The sequence below is a fragment of the Drosophila arizonae genome, chromosome 4 (assembly GCF_054131065.1).
Source record: "Drosophila arizonae isolate 15081-1271.41 chromosome 4, UAZ_ARI_1.0, whole genome shotgun sequence".
Taxonomy (NCBI): Eukaryota; Metazoa; Arthropoda; class Insecta; order Diptera; family Drosophilidae; genus Drosophila; species Drosophila arizonae.
The window spans coordinates 19,615,449-19,635,744 of NC_142924.1; the positions used below are offsets into that span (position 1 = coordinate 19,615,449).

General features: G+C 35.8%; 4 protein-coding genes across 8 annotated transcripts; 2 read left to right on the forward strand and 2 right to left on the reverse strand.

Moving 5' to 3' along the window:
* Window positions 1–49: 49 nt before the first annotated feature.
* On the forward strand, window positions 50–7,618 carry DCP2 (decapping mRNA 2). 2 transcript variants are annotated; one of them, XM_018007906.2, is made up of 5 exons: window positions 50–1,088; window positions 2,718–3,604; window positions 3,680–3,898; window positions 3,981–4,883; window positions 4,941–7,618. In XM_018007906.2, the coding sequence occupies exons 1-5, from the start codon at window positions 896–898 to the stop codon at window positions 5,619–5,621; spliced, it is 2,883 nt and encodes a 960-aa protein (XP_017863395.1). In that variant the 5' UTR covers window positions 50–895; the 3' UTR covers window positions 5,622–7,618. The 2 variants fall into 2 exon arrangements, with proteins under 2 accessions (XP_017863395.1, XP_089324575.1); XM_089468449.1 differs by having other exon boundaries at window positions 3,981–7,618.
* Window positions 7,619–8,624: 1,006 nt separating this feature from the next.
* fwe (calcium channel flower) lies at window positions 8,625–17,196 on the forward strand. 2 transcript variants are annotated; one of them, XM_018007911.2, is made up of 5 exons: window positions 8,625–8,785; window positions 9,047–9,167; window positions 13,137–13,344; window positions 13,420–13,527; window positions 16,391–17,196. In XM_018007911.2, the coding sequence occupies exons 1-5, from the start codon at window positions 8,783–8,785 to the stop codon at window positions 16,536–16,538; spliced, it is 588 nt and encodes a 195-aa protein (XP_017863400.1). In that variant the 5' UTR covers window positions 8,625–8,782; the 3' UTR covers window positions 16,539–17,196. The 2 variants fall into 2 exon arrangements, with proteins under 2 accessions (XP_017863400.1, XP_017863401.1); XM_018007912.2 differs by lacking the exon at window positions 16,391–17,196 and adding an exon at window positions 13,810–14,328.
* Window positions 17,197–17,203: 7 nt separating this feature from the next.
* Window positions 17,204–17,936, reverse strand: LOC108614031 (uncharacterized). Its single transcript, XM_018007914.2, has 2 exons — window positions 17,681–17,936; window positions 17,204–17,620 (listed from the first exon to the last, which is right to left on the reverse strand). Exons 1-2 carry the CDS (start codon window positions 17,712–17,714, stop codon window positions 17,358–17,360), a joined length of 297 nt encoding a protein of 98 aa, XP_017863403.1. The 5' UTR covers window positions 17,715–17,936; the 3' UTR covers window positions 17,204–17,357.
* Window positions 17,937–18,272: 336 nt separating this feature from the next.
* LOC108614032 (transcription elongation factor 1 homolog) lies at window positions 18,273–19,111 on the reverse strand. 3 transcript variants are annotated; one of them, XM_018007915.2, is made up of 3 exons: window positions 18,953–19,111; window positions 18,725–18,888; window positions 18,273–18,660 (listed from the first exon to the last, which is right to left on the reverse strand). In XM_018007915.2, the coding sequence occupies exons 2-3, from the start codon at window positions 18,838–18,840 to the stop codon at window positions 18,528–18,530; spliced, it is 249 nt and encodes an 82-aa protein (XP_017863404.1). In that variant the 5' UTR covers window positions 18,841–18,888; window positions 18,953–19,111; the 3' UTR covers window positions 18,273–18,527. The 3 variants fall into 3 exon arrangements, with proteins under 3 accessions (XP_017863404.1, XP_089324586.1, XP_089324585.1); XM_089468460.1 differs by having other exon boundaries at window positions 18,725–18,869; window positions 18,953–19,100; XM_089468459.1 differs by having other exon boundaries at window positions 18,725–18,879; window positions 18,953–19,099.
* Window positions 19,112–20,296: the final 1,185 nt, after the last annotated feature.

Below are 20,296 nucleotides of genomic sequence, written 5' to 3' on the forward strand. Positions count from 1 at the left end.
TGTTTTGAATAGTGTGACCGCATGCAGATGGAACTATGATATACATGCCTATTAAAAGCAACGCGTAGTACAATTCGTTGAGTATTTTCCTGATGCCAAAAGGTGGTCTTACGTCTGCGACTTTCATATGTGTATGTGCGACGAGGAAGCATTTTTCCAAAAATTAAAAAGCTATTTAATAGTGCAAAGTAATTGATAAATTTAAGTGCAACGTATAAGGAAATAAATATAAACTACGCATGAATATAAATAACAGCGACTAAGGCAAATTGAAGCTGCAAAAAAAGAGTGACGCAAAAACCACACATACACACATACATACAGGCAGCCTCATTTTTTTTTAGAAAGTACGTGAAGAAAAACAAGTTTGGTTGTGTGCGTGCGTACGTATGTCGAGTGGAGAGTAACGGAGACTTTTTGTTTCTGTTTAGCGACACAATTAATTGTGGATGGCTTACAACACAAACAAAATCAAGAGAAAAACAATTGAAGATTATGTTGATTGCAACATCATCCCAACATCAAAGGCAAGAAATGCATGCTACAAAAACCATCAAGTACAACAATTGCATTGGAAATTGAAATTTGTGCGACAAAAGCAGCCACAGCAGCAGCAGCTAACAACGATTTTCGACGACTGGCAGCCATATTCACAGCAAAAACAACAACAGAATCAGAAAAAACGCGATCCACGATATTGTAAAGATACGTGACAAAAATCGACAAAAGAACGACGAAGACTGAATATAATATTAGCGTGAAAAAAAAAGAAAAAATAAAATCAACAAATTAAACCTTATTGTAATTGAAAAATAAATAAAAATATAACAAACCAAATATATTACAAATAAAAATATAAACAAAGTGTATTAAAAACAAATATATACTAAATATTATGGAAATTGCCCCAATATATAATACCGTCGTCGCAACAGCCGCTGCTGCCACTGCAACAACGTCGACGTCGCAGCACAAGCAGCGACAGAGGCGCTCCGCTGCTGCCGCCGCAGTTTTGGCAACAACGGCAACGACAGCAGTAGGCAACACATTAATAAACACCGATAGCAGAGCCCATCAAAATGATAACGGTAATGATTAGGCCTTACAAAAATATACGTAATTAAATATTAATGTCAAAGAAAAATAAAAATAAATATTACATTAGTTTTACGATAGCAGCACTTGAAAAAATACTGAGCGAGAGAGAGAGAGAGAGAAACAGAGCGATAGCCTTATCTCTATCTATACATTGGACTTGGAAGTGTATAGTATAGATTTCATAATCGGAAAGCTCGCCTGTTTACTCAATCGGACAGTTAAACAAATTGATGGATTGAAAATGGGAAAATAAAAATGCAATAAAGAAAAAATTGTCATAAACTTGTATATACTTAAAAAATACTATTTTGATATTTAACAAATTTTCTTTATTAAATATTAGTTTTCTTTAAAAAAAATGTTTGATAATTTATTGAATATTAGATATTCCAAAAGTGCGTAAAATTTAGTGCATTTAATGTCTCCAAAGAAAGTATTTTCATACCAAGCAGGCAACACTGTACGTTGGTGTTTGTATCTGCTAGTCTCAGTAGTTTTCCACGCGTGCAGTTGCAGCGCAGCGGCAGCGCAGTCGCTTGCAACACACTCGAAGGCAGGTCGCTGAACTGCGCCCATTCCCAATTAGTATGCGCTCGTAGAGGCCATAAGATTACTAACAAATAGTGTTTGTAATTGTTGTTGCGCAATTTGTAGATCATTGGCCCAGCTGTGATCATTATGTAGACACAAACACACACATACAATCACACAGTAGTAATGATTATTCAGCATTATTTTCAAGGTGATCTCTGCTTGAATATAATTCAAATCTCTTTAGAGCAGAAAACAAGGCAGCAAAGAAGCAGCTGAAGGTCGACTACAACATTTTGGGCTAAACTAATGAACTAAGATAATCAAAGGGATTCACTTAATCAGTGACTAATTTGTGTTGTTAATTTTATAAGCTTTGACAGTTTGTTTTCAAATACAGTAAACGCTGTCTGGCATGAACAGATTCATTTTGTATAACTTAGTATATATATATGTATGTATTTACACATATTGTAAATCTGTTTAAAGTCTACTTGCCCTGCAATCGATACACTTATATATATTTCTCCATTATTATTTGTTGTTTTTTTCGCAGTCAGTCTTTATCATATCTGGGTATTATTTCCGGTAACTAGATATGCCAAGTTTCATATATCAAAAACAGTTTCCCGTTAAACGTTTTCGTTTATTAGTTTTACACTGTCAAGCAAAGAGTGAATCAGTTAATGAAAGACAATGGTATTATATTATTATATTACTTGACATTTCATTGAAATGAAGTAAAATATCTCTATATATGGTAGTAAAACGGTCTATAATTTCTTTATAATCTATATATTCGTAATAAAATTATTTCATGGCATACTTTTTCTCATATATGTGGAAATTAGTTTCAATGTCGTTTTATTGCGACAAATTGAATTAATTTATTTAAATATTTACCTTGTGTGCATTGCCTTGTGACTTTTGTCACTCAAATAGTGAATTTAATATTTATTTAAAAACAACATGAGCATTGATTGTTTATTAAATTCTTGGTAAATTATAGCTCTGCAAGATATTCTATAAGCCCTATATATTGAAATATTTTAATTATAATAACTGTGTATTTTATGCTTTGATTAAAGTCAATAACTTGGCGTTGATTGCATCGCTGACGCTCCAAAAGGTGCTAAACATCAACAATATTAATAACAACAACCACAACATCAACATCAACCACAACCATAGCAATAGCAATATCAATGTTTCTGGCAACACTTTTGGATCGCCCTATCAGCAAGAGTCCCAAGTAGCCGCAAAGGCGACGGCAGCAATTAAACAGCAACAGCAACAACAACAACAACGACGACACTCTGATAACGAAGCTGAGACTGACATTTTGACACAGCTGCTCAAATCGGGCGCCGTATTTGAGACAACAGCCGCAGCTGCAAGTGTTGCTGTCACGCCTGCGGCGGGCATCAGTGCGCCCATTGCGATCGAAAGGAAGTCGTCACAGCAGAAGCAGCAGCAACAATATCAACAACAACAACAACAACAACAGCAGCAACACCATCAACATCATGGGCATAGCGCACAAAATCAACGACTCAATTCATCCATATCATCGACTAACTCAAGCACATCAACCAACTCCTCAACGGCCAATAGCTATGGCAGCTCCTGTTCCTCCTCAGAGGATCCAATGGCAACAACAGCAACAGGCAACGAACCGGTAGCAACAGCAACAGCCACAGCAACAGCAACAGTAATAAAGTCGTCCAGCATTAAATTGCCAGAGAAATCGAAAATTCCGTCCGATATACTCGACGATCTGGCTAGTCGATTCATCATCAATGTACCGGACATGGAGCTCAACAATTTAATACGCATTTGCTTTCAAATTGAGCTGGCGCATTGGTTCTACTTGGACTTCTTCTGTGCGCCCGAGGAATCGGAGCAACAGCAGATGCAGCAAAAGCGAAAGCTGCCCGCGGTGGGCATCAAGCAGTTTGCCATGCAACTCTTTCAGGTGAGAGGGGCAGCATAACGAGTGCAATACCAATATATATATTAATATTTTGCTTATTTTTTTTTTTTTTTGCAGCACATTCCCTTTCTGAACAAGCATTTTGACACTGTGAATCAGATATTGGAGGAGTGGAAAACGTATAAATTATCTGTGCCCACATATGGCGCCATCCTCGTATCGGAGGACTACAATCATTGCCTGTTGGTGCAATCATATTTCGCTCGAAACTCTTGGGGCTTTCCCAAGGGCAAAATCAATGAGCACGAGAATCCCGAACACTGTGCCACCAGGGAGGTGAGTAAAAATAGAAAAATTATATTATATATATATTTTATATGATCATTTAAAAATAACATTTTCCTTTGTGTTACCCTAGGTATATGAGGAGACGGGCTTTGACATAACGAACATCATAGATGCTGATGATTATATTGAGGCTTTTATTAACTATCAATTTACACGATTGTATATAGTGCGCAATATACCGTTAGATACGAAATTTGCGCCGCGCACGCGTAATGAGATTAAGTGTTGTGATTGGTTTCGCATTGATGCATTGCCGGTCAATAAGAACGATGCCATATCGAAAGCCAAACTGGGTAAGAACTCCAATTCCTTCTTTATGATCATGCCGTTTGTGAAGCGATTGAAGAAGTGGGTGAACGAACGTCGCGCCGGCATTGAGCCATCAACTCGTCGTCGCAAATGCTCGGGACAGCAGAGTCCCAAGGCCATCCTAAACGGTAACGGTGGCACATCCACGTCGCCCACAATGCTTGCGAATGGCAACAATGATAAAAAGGATCAGCAGCAGCGCAGTTCGTCGAAACGTCAACGGCACAAATCGATGGGCGACTTGGATGGAGTTAAGCTAAATAATCTCAATGGCAAGGCGGGCGCAGGAGGAGCTGGAAGTGTCGGTCTCACTGCCAACAGTAACATTTACCATAGTAATATCAAGCGCAATAGCAATTGTAATGTTAACGGCAACAGCAACATCAACAACATCAATAACAACAACATTAACATCAACAACAACAACAATAACAATATCAACATGAATAATAATAATAACAAACAACTGAATGTGGCTGCAGGCAGCAATACACCAACAACAGCAACAACAACGCCAGTGACAGCAAATGCTGGAGCAACACCAACTGCTGCAGTAGCAGCGACAACACCAACAACAGCTACAGCTGCAACAGCAACCAGCAAACGGCAACTGTTCCATAGCCAAAGCCAGAATGATGCCCAACAGCCGGCAAGCAATGAGAAGGTAAGCAATGCTGAGATTGCAGATGGTGCACTCAAGGCTAAACAGAAGCAATTGCAGATTGTCAGCTCCTTTGATTTGATACGCAAGGAAAAGCAGCAACAGCAGAAAGCGGCCAAGGCACAAAAGCAGCAGCAGCAGCAGCAGCAACGTTCGCGCACCAAATCGCAAAGTGATAAACAAAACAATCAGCAGCAGCAGCAGCAGCAGTTTGTTGTCAAAAGCATTTTGACCAGAAACAACAATCAACAACAACAGCAGCAGCCACAACAACAACAACAACAGCAGCAACAGCAGCAGCAGCAACAACAACAATCAACACCCACAACTGGCATGGATTTAATTGCCATGCTAACAGCAGCAGCTGCAGCACAAAAGACAGCCAAACCGGAGCAACAGCAGCAGCAACAACAACAACAACAACAGCCGCTGCTACGTCCACGTCCCGCTTCGGTTTCATTGAATTCGCCAATAACAACAGTTGCTGGAGCAACTGGCAACAACAGCAGCACAACTCCGGATGCACAGACATTGCACAAGCTGCAGCGCATGGCATCTGGCACCAATTTGCGAATTTTGCAGCGTCCGCAATCGCAGCAGGCGCAGCAGCAGCAGCCGCAGCAACAACAACAGCAGCAGCAACAACAACAACAACCAGGGCCTTTGAATTTTACGCCCAATTTCAATTCGTGGACGAATTTCTCATTCACCAAAAATTTCATAGCAAATGTATTTTGCTAATTCAATTTGAATGAATTCTTTCCTTCTAAATTCTCATACTTCTTGCATTTCTAAGTCACAAGGTCAGTTTGTAGGCAGCATTAACACACACACACACACACACACACACAAGAAACAATAATCGTTACACATATTAAGTTTTAGGTGTTTCCCATGGATCTCTCATTAAAAGTCTTATGGACTTTTCGATAGATGCATTTTTCAACAACAACAAACATAAAGAACAACAATCTTTTCGACATTCATTTGTATATAGCGAGCAAGCAAGGAATGTAAAATGTTTTGTATTAACGTAAACACATTTTCATACCAAAAAAAAAGTGAAGGAAAAACAAAGAGAAATGTAAAACGTGAGTCTTCCGCTCCAGCACACGTCATTTTGTAAAAATTGTCAGGCAAAATTTTTATATAATTATTATATAAAAGCAATGCATAGCAATGAAGAGTTGTGCAATTCGAACGCAGTAAACACTTTTTAGGTATAACACGATATTATACGACAAGTAATTATGTTTTATTAGATTGGTTTTAATTTCCTGTAAGCTATAAAGTGAGCAAACAAAGTAAAGCAAACATTCTTCTAATTAGAGTTCCAGCCTAAGCCGTTTGCGTCTATTTTTTTAAGAGTAAAGTGAAAAACGAGTTAAGTAAAGGAGGAGAGACGGCGATAGAGCCGGATAGAGAGAAAAAGTAAAGAAAACAAAGAAATGAAAGCATAGCTTTAAATGCCTAACGTTCTGCTATATAAGTTATTTGTTTTCTATACTTTTATTAAGTACAATTCGTTCCTTGCACCCAAGTGCAATGAACCTTTTATAAAACAACATTAACAACAACAACAACATCAACATTAAGAACAAGAACAACATCAAGTTATGTGGCAAAGAGGCAAACAACTAATATGCAAGCATTTTGCATGACTTTCTGGGTCGTTTTTACTGCCCCGCCCCAATTACCACCACCTAAGATGTAATGCCATGAGCATAAGTACATATAATAATAATAATGAGTGTAAATATTTAATTGTGATATAGTATTTCTTAGCACAATTGTGATCTTAACAAAACGGCTAGCTACTACGACTACTACTACAACAACAACAACAACTACGATTACATAACATACAAGTACATACGCATAAAATACATACGAGAACGACGAACCGAACAAGTGTTTTATAAGCAAACAATTTTAATATTCGAAATAATGCTTCAATCGATGAAAAAAAAACCTTGTCCATTGCCCCAACACAAACACACGGACAGACACAGATACACAGCCCTACACACACACACATACACATATAAATATGAATATATACACCTAAAACTAATATTAAAGAGTTAGCCAGAGTCAAAGAGAGAGAGAGAGAAAGGGGATAGAAATCCCAAAACTGATTTGGGGGCAATATCAGGTAGGCATATCCAACAAAAAACAAAAAATTAAGCATAAATAAAAAATAAAAACATTGTATAAGACACAAATTTTGAAAACCTTGTGACAACTCTTGATAAATTTAACGAATTTAACAAATTAGTTTAAAACATTTGAAGCTGAAACATTATCTTTAAACTTGTTTTACGCAATGCTGCCCACAAACTGGCCTTGAAAACTGTCCTTTCAACGATTTCGCTTTAACTTTTTACAATTGACTTTTAAAGCTTTTTGAAAAGCCATATTAATTTGTATATTGTATAACAAAATTTTAATTTCTTTTAATTTTCTTCCAATTTTCTTTCTAATTTTTTCTTTTATTCGAACAGTAAGAAAAACCGAAACTGTTCGAGGCGCTTAACAAATGTTCAATCGAAATTGTCATTAACTAAATCATTTTTCAATTTTCGTTTTCTTCAATATTTGTAACAATTTCACTGTGCATTTGTTTTGCGCAAACAACAAAAAACCAAACAAAACAAAAAAGAAAATGAAAATCAATAAACAACAACAACAACAAATTGCAATGAATATCAAATATCAAACAATAGCAACAATAACCATGTTTAAATTCAAATTTCTTTCAGTGTGAAATAGTAATAATTGAGATTTAATTTAAAAAAGCCAAACAAAACCAAAACAAAAGACATTAAATTAAATTCAAATTCAAAATTGTAACAAGAAATTCAATTGAAGCTGAAAAACATACTTAATTATTTTCCATAATGTGCAACATGAAAAATCAAATGCTTAAAGAATGCTACGAGTATATCAACTACATTTACCTATACTAGTTTATGTTTCACAAATCAATAGAAATAGCACATAGTTAACTTTAGTGCACGGGCTGCTGGACGAACAGACAAATCCCTAAAGAACATGAATCGAAAAAACATTTAAGTTAATTTTTAAGCAATACAATCCTAAAATACTTGGGCGAAGGATTTTCGTGTGGACAAATACTCGTAGTATGAAGTCAATGTCTATCAAAATACTTAAAATCATATTGTAATTGCCATTTTCTACAACAACAAGAAAACTACACAACTTGCCGTAGACTAAAATCAATTTTAAATGTTACCGCCCAAGTATTCAACGAAGAACGGTAAATAAGTAACCTTTGCTATGCATTTGAGCAGTTTCAACTGTAAAACGTCCAACAAAAACAACAAAGCGTAAATATCAAAAATGGCAATTTGCCGACTATTATTGATCTTGAACCGAACCAAACAAAGAAAACTTAACGCCCATTTCATTCGATTAAGAATCAACAAATTACTCGTATAAAATAGACCATAATACCCTATATTTTTTTTGTGTGCAAACAACAATGGCAATATATCTAAATTCAGGCAATAAAATCTGTATTACATTTTTATTTTGTACTTCCGACAAACCGAAAGAAAATTGTGTTTTATTAAAAAAAAAAAAAAAACTCATTTTCCATTTTAGCAACGAGAGCCTGAAGAAGCATTTCAGATAAATGAATTTGTAAACACAAGCTATCATCATGCGGAGCATTACTGTAAAATTGAGGAGTGCTTCTGTTAGCAGAGCTTATGTTCTGAATATATCGAATGCTGTGGCAACGCCAATTCGATAGCTCCCTCTGTTATCGTTATTATTCTGCATATCTTTTCTATTCTGCGTTTTTCGTCAGTGTAAAGTGCATAAAGTTGTTTCATTTGTGCTATAACTAGTTTAAGTTTAAATAGTTGCCTAGCAAAATGGTACGTACTTCAACACGCGCTGAACGCTCAAATACTCAAAACACAAACTAACTGTTTCTATTAGAACGCGGCACAAAGTTTTTTGGTGACGTGAATTGTGCATGTCAATCATGTGTGTGTGCGTGTGTGTATAATCAAAAGCGGCCGCGTCACAAATTGCATTGTTAAAAAGAAATATATATATTGTGCTTCGGTTGTGCTTCGATTTTTCAAATATAAAGTAATACTTTTCTTTATTGCAATTGTTTTCTTTCTGTGCAGTCGTTTACGGGAAAATTAGCAGAACTGCTAGCGCGGCCAAATCAAGATCCAGCTGGCGGTCCGGAAGCACCTTGGTATCTCAAATATGGCTCACGGGTGCTGGGCATTGTTGCTGCATTCTGTAAGTAACTGTCAATAGCACCAACAGCAACAACAATTACAGTTTATGTGGCTATTAGCATCGATTTTTATGTTTTGCATGTTACACATTTTGTTGTAACACAGCTTATCTATTTGTGTACCATGCGTGGCTATATATATATAGGTGTGTGTGTGCGTGCGTGTGTATTTGTGTAATCCACCCACAATACTCACGGCACGCATACTCTCTTGCTCGCTCGCTCGCTCTTCGACCTGACATTGATAAAAGCAAAAAGAACGAGAACAACAACAAGATGAAACTGCTACAAAGGATACAGAAATGTTTGCCTGTGTTTGGGTGTGTATGCTGCCCACGTCTGGCACAGCCTTGTGCACATATATATATATATTATATATGTAAATATATATGTGTCAAGTTTGTATTTTCCATTTTCCTTGATGCATTTCGATTTAGTCATTAAATTACATCAATTTAACATGGTTAATTTGATTTATTTTTATTTTATCAGTAATCGAATTGCCGCTCTCTTTATGTTAGTTCTCTCTCTTTCTCTTTCTCCCTTTATTTTTGCATCTCTCTTTGCTTTCTGTTGTTTTGCATAATGTATATATATAAATTTATAAATGTATATATGTACATATATCCATTGTTCTACGTTTCCGCAGTCGCTATGACATTGAACCCGGACTGTGTGCTGGCTTTTCCCTCGCAACTTAACGCGATTTTCAGCAAGCCAAATGCAAACATTTTCATTTCGCACTCATTCAAAGGAAAACGCGTAAAGTTCAATGACACGCTACCTATGAAAACAATTTGTTAGCTCCGAATAGAGCTGTTTTTTTATTTTATTTTTTATTACTATTTCAACGTCAGCTGGTTGCTGAATCACGTGCCAAATGTTTCGTAATCAGCAAATCTATATAAACAATCAATAGTAAACTAATAAAACGAATAAACAGAATCAAAATGGAATCCGATTGGTATTAAGTATATGGTTTAAATAAAATGTGTATTTAATAGAAATGCAAAGGAAAACATCGAGTTTGTCTCAAGTCAGCTAATTTGAAGAGAATTCATTTGTGCGGCTTCCCACAACCGGTTCTTTTTCATAAGTAACAACAAGCAAAAACTGTGCTTTTCATAATTAATACATATAAAACTATAATTAAATGCCGCTTCACAGAGCACAGCGTCCAAGTACTTGGAGGAGTTTAGCAAACCCGCGTACCGCAACAACCTCAAAATTCAGATTAGCTTTCAAACGAAACTGGTTCAGTTACAGTTTTTCTACTCTGTGCGGACAGTAGACTATCAAATACTCTTAAATCGCCTTAATTCTTATCTTTGCATACTTAATGAAAACTTTGCTCAATTAACACATTTAGATATTTTTGTTTACCTAGTCCCCAAACTGTGTTATCGTCCAAGATTATTATTTTTTTTTTGCTTGGTAAACAGCTGATAAAATGCTATAAAGAGATGTATTTAGTATGCATATACATTTAGTTACAACTTAATTGAATACTAGGCTAAAATATTTCATATTTAAATACTCCATATAGTTCATCAGACAACTAACAATGTTAGACATCTGTTTATTATCTATTCATTCAGCAGATGCTGAGCCGACAAATGCTCCAATTTGAACAAGTGTTTCTGCTTGTTTAGTTTGTCACGCTCTCTGAGCTTCAGAGCATTGAATTTTCTTTTTATTCTCACTTTTTATACCCTGAACCCATTGAAAATGGGAAATCAGGGTATAATGGTTTTGTGAAAAAGTATGTAACGGGCAGAAGGAGGCGTGGCAGACCCCACAAAGTATATATATTCTTGATCAGCGCGACGAGCTGAGTCGATATAGCCCTGTCCGTCTGTCCGTCCGTCCGTCCGTCCGTCCGTCCGTCCGTCCGTCCGTCCGTCCGTCCGTCCGTATGAGTGCGTCGATCTCAGAAGTTATAAGAGCTAGAGAGCTGAAATTTGGCATGCATACTCGTGAGTACCATACGCAGTACGAGTTTGCTTTATTTTTTCGATAAATCGTCCGATAACTATTTTATCGAGAATAATCGAAAAATTGATTTTGTTTTTTTAGCCTAATTTGAACATTTTTTAAGATGGAGTCTTCAAATTTGCAATGTATATAAAGTTAATCGATACAAAGATTTTGTAATTTACAGATTTTGGATACCACGCCCCCTTCTCCCCCAATTTGTAAAAAACGCATTTCAAGTACTAGAGACTTGTGCTTTGGAATGTACACACATATTTACCATATGATTACACTCTGAAAGTTTCATTAAGATCATATGTTTACAAAAGAAATTATTAGACAAATAAATTCTCATAATATTGCCCACATTGCAGCGCAGCCCAAGCGCAGTCGCTGCTTACTGCGCAGTTAGCAGAGCGCAGGCTTATACGTGCGTGTGGATACATATGTGTGTGTGTGCATAAAAGAAGTGCAGCATGATTAGAATATCAGCTTGGAGGGTTCAGGGTATCTCCTAGTCGAGCAGTCTCGACTGGAGCTTTCGTACTTGTTATACCCTGAACCCATTGAAAATGGGAAATCAGGGTATAATGGTTTTGTGAAAAAGTATGTAACGGGCAGAAGGAGGCGTGGCAGACCCCACAAAGTATATATATTCTTGATCAGCGTGACGAGCTGAGTCGATATAGCCCTGTCCGTCTGTCCGTCCGTCCGTCCGTCCGTCCGTCCGTATGAGTGCGTCGATCTCAGAAGTTACAAGAGCTAGAGAGCTGAAATTTGGCATGCATACTCGTGAGTACCATACGCAGTACGAGTTTGCTTTATTTTTTCGATAAATCGTCCGATAACTTTTTTATCGAGAATAATCGAAAAATTGATTTTGTTTTTTTGGCCTAATTTGAACATTTTTAGACCTGGAGTCTTCAAATTTGCGTTGTATATGAAGTTAATCGATACAAAGATTTTGTAATTTACAGATTTTGGATACCACGCCCCCTTCACCCCCAATTTGTAAAAGACGCATTTCAAGTACTAGAGACTTGGGCTTTGGAATGTACACACATATTCACCATATGATTACGTCCTAAAAGTTTCATAAAGATCGTATGTCTACAAAAGAAGTTATTCAACAAATAAATTCTCATAATATTGCCCACATTGCAACGCAGCCCAAGCGCAGTCGCTGCTTACTGCGCAGTTAGCAGAGCGCAGGCTTATGCGTGCGTGTGGAAGCATGTGTATGTATGTGTGCATAAAAGAAGTGCAGAATGATTAGATTAGCTTGGAGGGTTCAGGGTATCTCCTAGTCGAGCAGTCTCGACTGGAGCTTTCTTACTTGTTTTTTTTTTTTTTTTTGTATAGTAATTTTATAGAAATAAAAGTTTAGTTGTTGTATGAGTCAGCTCCGTTGATTAGATTACACTCGAATAGTTATACTATATACGTATTTATTCTATTATTTTCACCAGAAACTCTGGGCGTAGAGATAATGAGGCCAAATGTTGGAGGCGTTGCTGAATTTTTGGACAGATCCGATTTAAATAACAACATGAGAGCTAGATAATTCTCTTTTAATGTCTTCGTTGATTCCATTTTTAGCTTGCGTGGCTCGAAACGCCCTTTCTATTTAAGCTATCTATTAAATGACTTTGCTAACTAATGTATCTAGTGTGTACAAGAGCTTATGATAAACTATCGGGCAGGAAATGTGGCATGAATCCCATTTAAATAGATAGCATGCATGTTAAAAACTAACTAGCAGACAGTTTACATGGAGATAGATAAGAGTACGTCGCAGGGAATATTATAATATTTATTATTATTTCCTATAATCCCTAAAACTTAACTTGTTATTAATGGATAATATAAACATGCTGATTAACATAGCAGGTTTTATGTGCAGTAGTTTATTGCAAATTGCTTATCTTTTGTTTTCTAGGTCACATCGAATCTCTATTTAAATATATTATATATGTTCTTCCTCTCTTTCATTTCAGTTGCCATACTCTTTGGCCTATGGAACGTTCTGTCAATCATTGGACTCAGCGTTTCATGCCTCGTCGCGGGCATTATACAAATGCTAGCAGGCTTTGTGGTGATGGCGCTGGAGGCGCCGTTCTGCTTTGTCTGCATCGAGAAGGTCAATGATGTATCGAAAATGGTGGATGCCAAGCCCATGTTCTTTCGGGCGGGCCTATACTGCGCGTGAGTACCAAATGCTATATCAATCTATTCCAAACTGTTCTAATTAATATTATGTATATGTATATATTCCTGCAGCATGGCAGTGCCGCCGATTTTCATGTGCTTTGGACTGGCGAGTCTCTTTGGCAGCGGTCTGATCTTTGCCACCGGCGCAGTTTACGGCATGATGGCGTTAGGCAAGAAGTGAGTATTGCTTGGAAGTCTTGGGCAGATATATATGCATGTATGCATATGTATGTGGCCCGTACATCCATCCAGTTAGTTGGCTAGTTAGCAATTGTTAGTGTGAAATGGAGCGGAGAACTAAAATACTGAAGGCACAAAATGCTAATCCAAATAATGTTCTCTCTATTCCTTGAACTGCTTGCGCTGTGATTACGCTTACACTTACAACTAATGTTATCTAACATCAAAATAAATAAACAACATCTGTTGCCTAATGCAATAATGAATAATTAACAAAAGAGCTTCGCGCGAGGACATGGCCGCTGCGGCCACATCGCCCACACAAATGTCCGGCAGCCAGACGGGCGGCCAAATGCAAATGGGCGGCGATCAGCATATCACACTCATGGAAGATCCCGATGTTTGGCGTCCAACATAAATGCGCTAACCAATGCATAAACTGCCAAAAATAAATTGAACGTTGAAGCATAAAGCAAACCAATTACAAACACACACACACACATACGCCCGATACACATCAGACAGTTAGACAAGGAAATATCATAATGAAATAATAAGTAACAAATATTTTACGACGCATAGTTTTAGTGTTCGTTCCAATTAAAAGAATATATATATATATACATATATGTATATAGGCATATGAATATATGTGTATATGTAAAACTGATTACAGCATTGTGCCGCGCATAGATCATATTGTAGTCTCACAATATTGAATACAGAATTACAAAAACACCCCACCAATTGAAAATGAAAGAAACTTTTCGTAATTGTTGTTACTGACAAAAACAAAAACTAAGACAAAAACAAAAACAAAAAATTAAGCAAACAAAACAAAAAAATAATAAAATGTTGATAAATTGTTGCGCAAATGCATTTTCTCTATTTTTCTTGGCCATTGTTCGTCCTGTGCATGTAGTCGCATTTCACCAGTTTTAAATGTCCTGTGGCGTTTTTTGAACAAATACATACAGTTAAATATGCAAATATATAAAATATATGTTATACTACAACATGTACAATTTATTTTTAATGAAAGCTCATATTGATAACAAAAAACACGCTAAACAGCTTCCACACGGCTATAGAACAAATTACCTGCAACATAAGAAAAATAATGTCAAGAATCGTAGAGCAATATATAAAACTCAGAGAGCATTCATTTGATATGCGTTGCGCTTGCACATAAATAAAGTGAACGAATGTAAATGTTAAAATGTTAATTGAGATGAACAAGTATTTTTGATTTATTTTTATTAAAGTAGAAACAAAAAAATACCAGAATTGTTCATTATAATTATTTCCATTGTAATTTATATATTAACGTAAACTTTGTAAAGGTTACTGTGAAATCTAAACATCATGTGTATTCGGCTAAAGCCTTTTGTGTGCTCAGAATTTCATTCCATTTTAAATAATATTTATTTTATTGTATTTCAATTAACAATCATAATTAATTTATATATTTATTGCCGTAAGCTAAGCACTCTTATTGTTAATTTAGTTTTACGCATAGTCATCATTTATTTAATATTAATACTCGCATCAAATGGAAAACACAATAAGCATCCTAATGGATCCATATTGGCATCCAATGTGGCTTCTCTATATAAATGCATACTCTCTGGTTACTTGTTACAAAAATCAATTTCTCGTAAGCAGCCTGAACAACGTCGTCCTAGCTTAATATACATTAAATATATAGATGAAATTAGTTAATTATATATAAATATATATATGAATATATATATATATGCCTAACGAACGCAACACTAAACAACATTCAAGTAAAATATTATGTTAACCAGTTAACTGAAATAAATATTATCAACATATTATGCTAATGAATTGTACATGCCAAACTGCCACAGAACACAGTCCCAGTTAATAATGCCTGCAGCAAACGAGCGACATAAACTTCAACAACAACAGCAAGAAGTACGCTAATGTCAATTTATACTTAGCACGAACTATTAGTCCAATTTAACATTCTGTAGTCGAATCGAATCAATTGCACTATGTTGATATCATTTAGAATGTAAATAGAAAGGCGCTACTTTCTAAGAATTGCTTTCACTATTTCTATATCTTAATATATATCTTTCTGTTAGTTCTCTTTTGAGTTTGCTATTTTTATTTTGTTGTTTTGCAGTTTGCATGGACTTTTCTATATTTATAAATATAAAATAATATTGCTGCCATATTTCTAATGAAAACGTTTTTGTTAAATATTATAAAATATTTTTTTTTTAATATTTTTAAATATTTATTAAATATTTTTTTTTTTGCAATGTATGTCTTTAGTTATCTTTGCCTATGTATTCTATGTCAGTTTTAGTACCTGAGTTTCAATTTATTATTTAGCTCAACTCTTGCCAAGTCTATTATGCACTGTACTTACTCTAAGCTCACGAAAAGCATATGAAATCAATTAATTTTTATTCTTTGTAGAATTTTAAATCTATTGTCAAAAGTCTCTCTGAATTAACAGCAAAATTGAACTGAAAATTTCGATAGATACGTCTCTTCTAGTAACATTTAATCTAGTCTGTTAAATATAAAGTAACATTTTTAGTTTTGACTAAAGGCTTAAAAACTCCACAGCCTACTATTGTTACCTTTTTAGTTTTCCTAGTCGATAAGTCGAACGTTAACCAATATAGTTAGTTGTTTGGCCTATGCAAAGCACGAGTCCTAAATTTGAGACACATTCCCATTAGTTTTCTATCAACCTAACATACTTATTTTCTAGAACTCTTTAGCAATATGTTGTCTTAAGTTTAGCAAGCTCTATTTATACTAAACCATTTCGTTTGTGAATTCATGTCTAATATTTTGCTTTCCTCACTCATCGCAGAGCCTCCGCTGCCGATATGCGAGCCGCGGCAGCGCAGACATCGTATGGTGGCAATGCAGCGTCCACGACCAGCGATCGGGCGGGCATTGTGAGCAATGCGCAGCCGTTCTCCTTTACCGGAGCCGTGGGCACCGACAGCAATGTGTGATGACGCGGTCGGCAGTCGGAACAGTTGGATTGTGGCTGGGGTGTGCGGTGAGAAAACAAGACTCAAAACGCAACGCAACGCAACGCATTAAGGCAAACTACAACTACATCAATGAAGAGTTAAAGTAAATAGGCAGGATACAATCTAATTAACTTGTGCAATTAATTGTTGGCGATTCATTTCCAAACCGGAGCCAATCATAAACGATCTCTCTTGGTATTGCGCTGAAGAAAATGTTACGCGAGAATCAGCAGAATAATGGAAACCTCAAGGAACCTCTTTAAATAAACCGTCTATTAATTGATACAAGATATACATATATAATATTTTTTGTTCAGCGTTTTCTGTTTTACATTTCGATTTGTTGCCTGTGTATCATTCCAATTCCAATTTTGGTTAAATGAAAAAAAAAAAAAAACTTATTTAAAATGTAGAAAAGGTAAAATATTATATTTTATCATATTTCAATTAAATTATTGAGCGATGACATAATTGTATGAAATTTATGTTTAGTCATAGTTTAAATATAAATACTATATATTTAAATGCATAATACAAATAAATACAAGTATAAATAATTAAATGTTTGTAAACCATATTAAAAATTTGATTATGCATACTTTAAATTATGTTAAATAAAATTAATGATACAAATATTGTTTGGTTTTTCTTTTTTTTTTTGTGATTTGCTTTATATTTCATTGCGATTTGATATAAAAATATAAAAAATAGTAGCAAAAACTGTGATTAAGTTAAACAATATTTAAATAGTTTTAACAGTTAATGAAAATTAATTAATATTTCTTGATGTATTTTGATTTAAGCATTGTCCTCTGCGCTTTCGCTATCGAGTTGCTCTGCGTCTTCGTCTTCCTCTTGGTCTTCTTCTGTTGCCTCTAGGCTATCTGCGTCTTCTACTGGCTCCTCTTCTTCTTCCGCATCGTCTTCCTCTTCAATATCATTTTCATCACCGGCGTCCTGCTCCTCCTCCTGTTCGTTGGATCCAATCCAGCGGAAACGACGATCAGCGATCTGTTCTCCGCTGTCCTCGGCAGAAGCCACAAGGACCAAAGCAAACAGAGCTATAAGGAAGGCAGAGAAGTTAAGCAAGATCTATCAATAATTCCGGTTGATATGCTTACCAATGCTCATGATAAGGAATTTGTTGCAAATCATGTTGATTAAGTTAATTGGTTAGTTAATTTCTATGCTAACTGAAGCGACGCTTGCCCCTTTTATAGTCAACTTTTGGCAAATGCTGTTTATCACAAAATTCGGGTTGCCCTACAACTGTTCAAATAATGTTTTATCTAAATTTATGTCACACTTATTAGGCTAAACACTTCACGGACTACTTTTTTTTTTCATGTGATTGACATCAATGCTAACTAAGATTAAACAATTATCTTAAGTAATTTAAAGTAAAGTTGAAGTTCTAAACTATATTCTCAGAAATGAAAATGTTTAAAAACTTATTTAATTTGCGACTTTAAGTGATGTTTTAAAGAAATTATTTTTTTTTTTTTTAGAAGGGAGAATGCTGAGTTTATTTATGATAGTTTTATATGTAAATTAATAGTAAAAACGAAAAAAAAAAAAAAAAAAAAATAAATAAAAATAGAACATATTTCTATGATTATACATATGTTTTTACATATTTCTGATGCATTTAAACTAAAATATGCATGTAATATATATGTACATTAAATAAATGTACATTAAATAAATAGGCTATTTACATTTTGTAATATTTATTTAGTGATATGATAACAGTAGTTTATATTTAATTATTTTTGGCTTACTATCATATTAGAGCAGTGTATAAAACTGTGTTTCAAAGTATAGCTTCAGGCTTATCTGCTAATTCAGGAGCAACAACAGAAGATATTGCATACTTTCGAGTGAACAAATCAAAAAGAATACAAATTTTCACCTTTACAAAGAATAATATGACTGCTGTATGTATATGTTTAGTAGGAGTTATTATAGCTAATTAGTTTCTTCACAGGCATCAATCCAATCATTGTAGACATCTATGGGCTCCGATAGAGCCATGATTTGGCTCTGAAAGGCTTCCTGGCAGACGCGACAGACAATGCGACCGATTTTACGCAATTTGTCCCTGTTTAGGATAGATCATAGATAAATAATAGAGAATTACTTAGGTATTCTACTGTAAGACTTACATAATCACATCACAGGATCGCTCGTGATTACAAAAGGGACAATTGAATTGTCTTTCCAGGTTTTGGATAAGCTTACGTCTCGGCGGTGGCTTACGTTTCGACTTGCGGCGTCCCATATTTTATTTTTTGCTATCAACTTAGAGAACTGAGAAAAACTGATTTTCCTTTGAAAACGTACAAATAAATAATGTGTAAAAATGTGAAAAAAGTATGGGAAAAAAAACTTACAAGCTTGGAGACGCAATCGTTGTACAATGCTTAACGCTCAGCAATAGAATAAATAATTTGGTAACGCTCAACATGGTGTATGGGAATCTAATGATTTTAGTGACAGAATTATCATGGATTGCTTACTTAAAAAATAAAACATTTTTATAAAGTATTAAGCTATATGCAAAGTCTACTCAATTGGTGTATCTCTCAAGGAACTTTCTGGATATTGTAGCAATAGAAATATCAAGGATTACTTTTGTTCTTTAAATTGCCTGGTTATGAATTATGAAACTTTATACAACATAATCTAAGACAGGAAGAGGGATGCACCTTGCCTTGAGTTTTCTACTTTCTCCTGGCTTACCCCATGTTAGCCCCATTTGTTTACCTCTATTATAAATTGTTTTGATATCGAAACCACAAGAAAACTCAATCGATGGTGCCCACATCTATTGCGGCTGCTGGCAGCTGGCTCTTATCTAATGCTATTGTTTGTGTCTTATAACTCAATGTAGCATAAAATCGTTTGTAAATGATCCTGTACTGAGCTCATCAGTATATCGATTACAGGCTGCGTAATTTGGCTGAAGGACAGAGATATGTACAGATCGCAGTTGTAATCGCTGCATGTGGGTCAAGTGTTTCGGGTTTGAATAGATAGAGATGGAATAAATGGAGATCGGCGTTCCCACAGTTGTGTTTGAAGCAAACGAGTGCCGATTTTTTCTGGCTAAAGCGCGCTGTGAGCTGTAAAGTCCGACGACAGCTCAGTGCGCAGCAAGAGTTTAAAGGCGACCTGCTGTTCAACATATTAGCACCAGGACATTCGGGGTCAACGGGTGGTGTTCCACAGGACAGCTGAAAGTGTCAACAGTCGGAAAGTGAGCTGTGCCAAAAAAAAGTCTATATACATATATATAGTTGACACTGGCAGCAGGATACTTTAGAATATTGCAGCGCACAACAGGATGTATCTACTAAGGACACGCCGCTGGGCAGCACATTTATTGCATTCGCAATGCTTTAAAGAATTTAACGAACAAATTGTTGAAATTATTTGCTAAATGGTTTTAAAAATGTTCATCATCGATAGATCGCAGCGGCTGCTTCCTGGCTTTCAGCCTAAGACTTCCGCATTTCATCAATCGCAGCCTCCTTTTGTTGGCCTCCTTTGTGCCCCTCATCTTTATTAATCTTGTGCTGCTCATCTTAGCCAGCTGCTGCCGTTGGCCGTTTGGCCGTTTGGCTGTTTGGCCGTTTGCCTTTTGTGGTTCTTTGGCCAGTTGACCATTTGCCGCTGGCCAAGTGGTTCGCTTGCCTTTTGTTTGGCCTACTTCAATGCGCTGCCGACGCGACGTG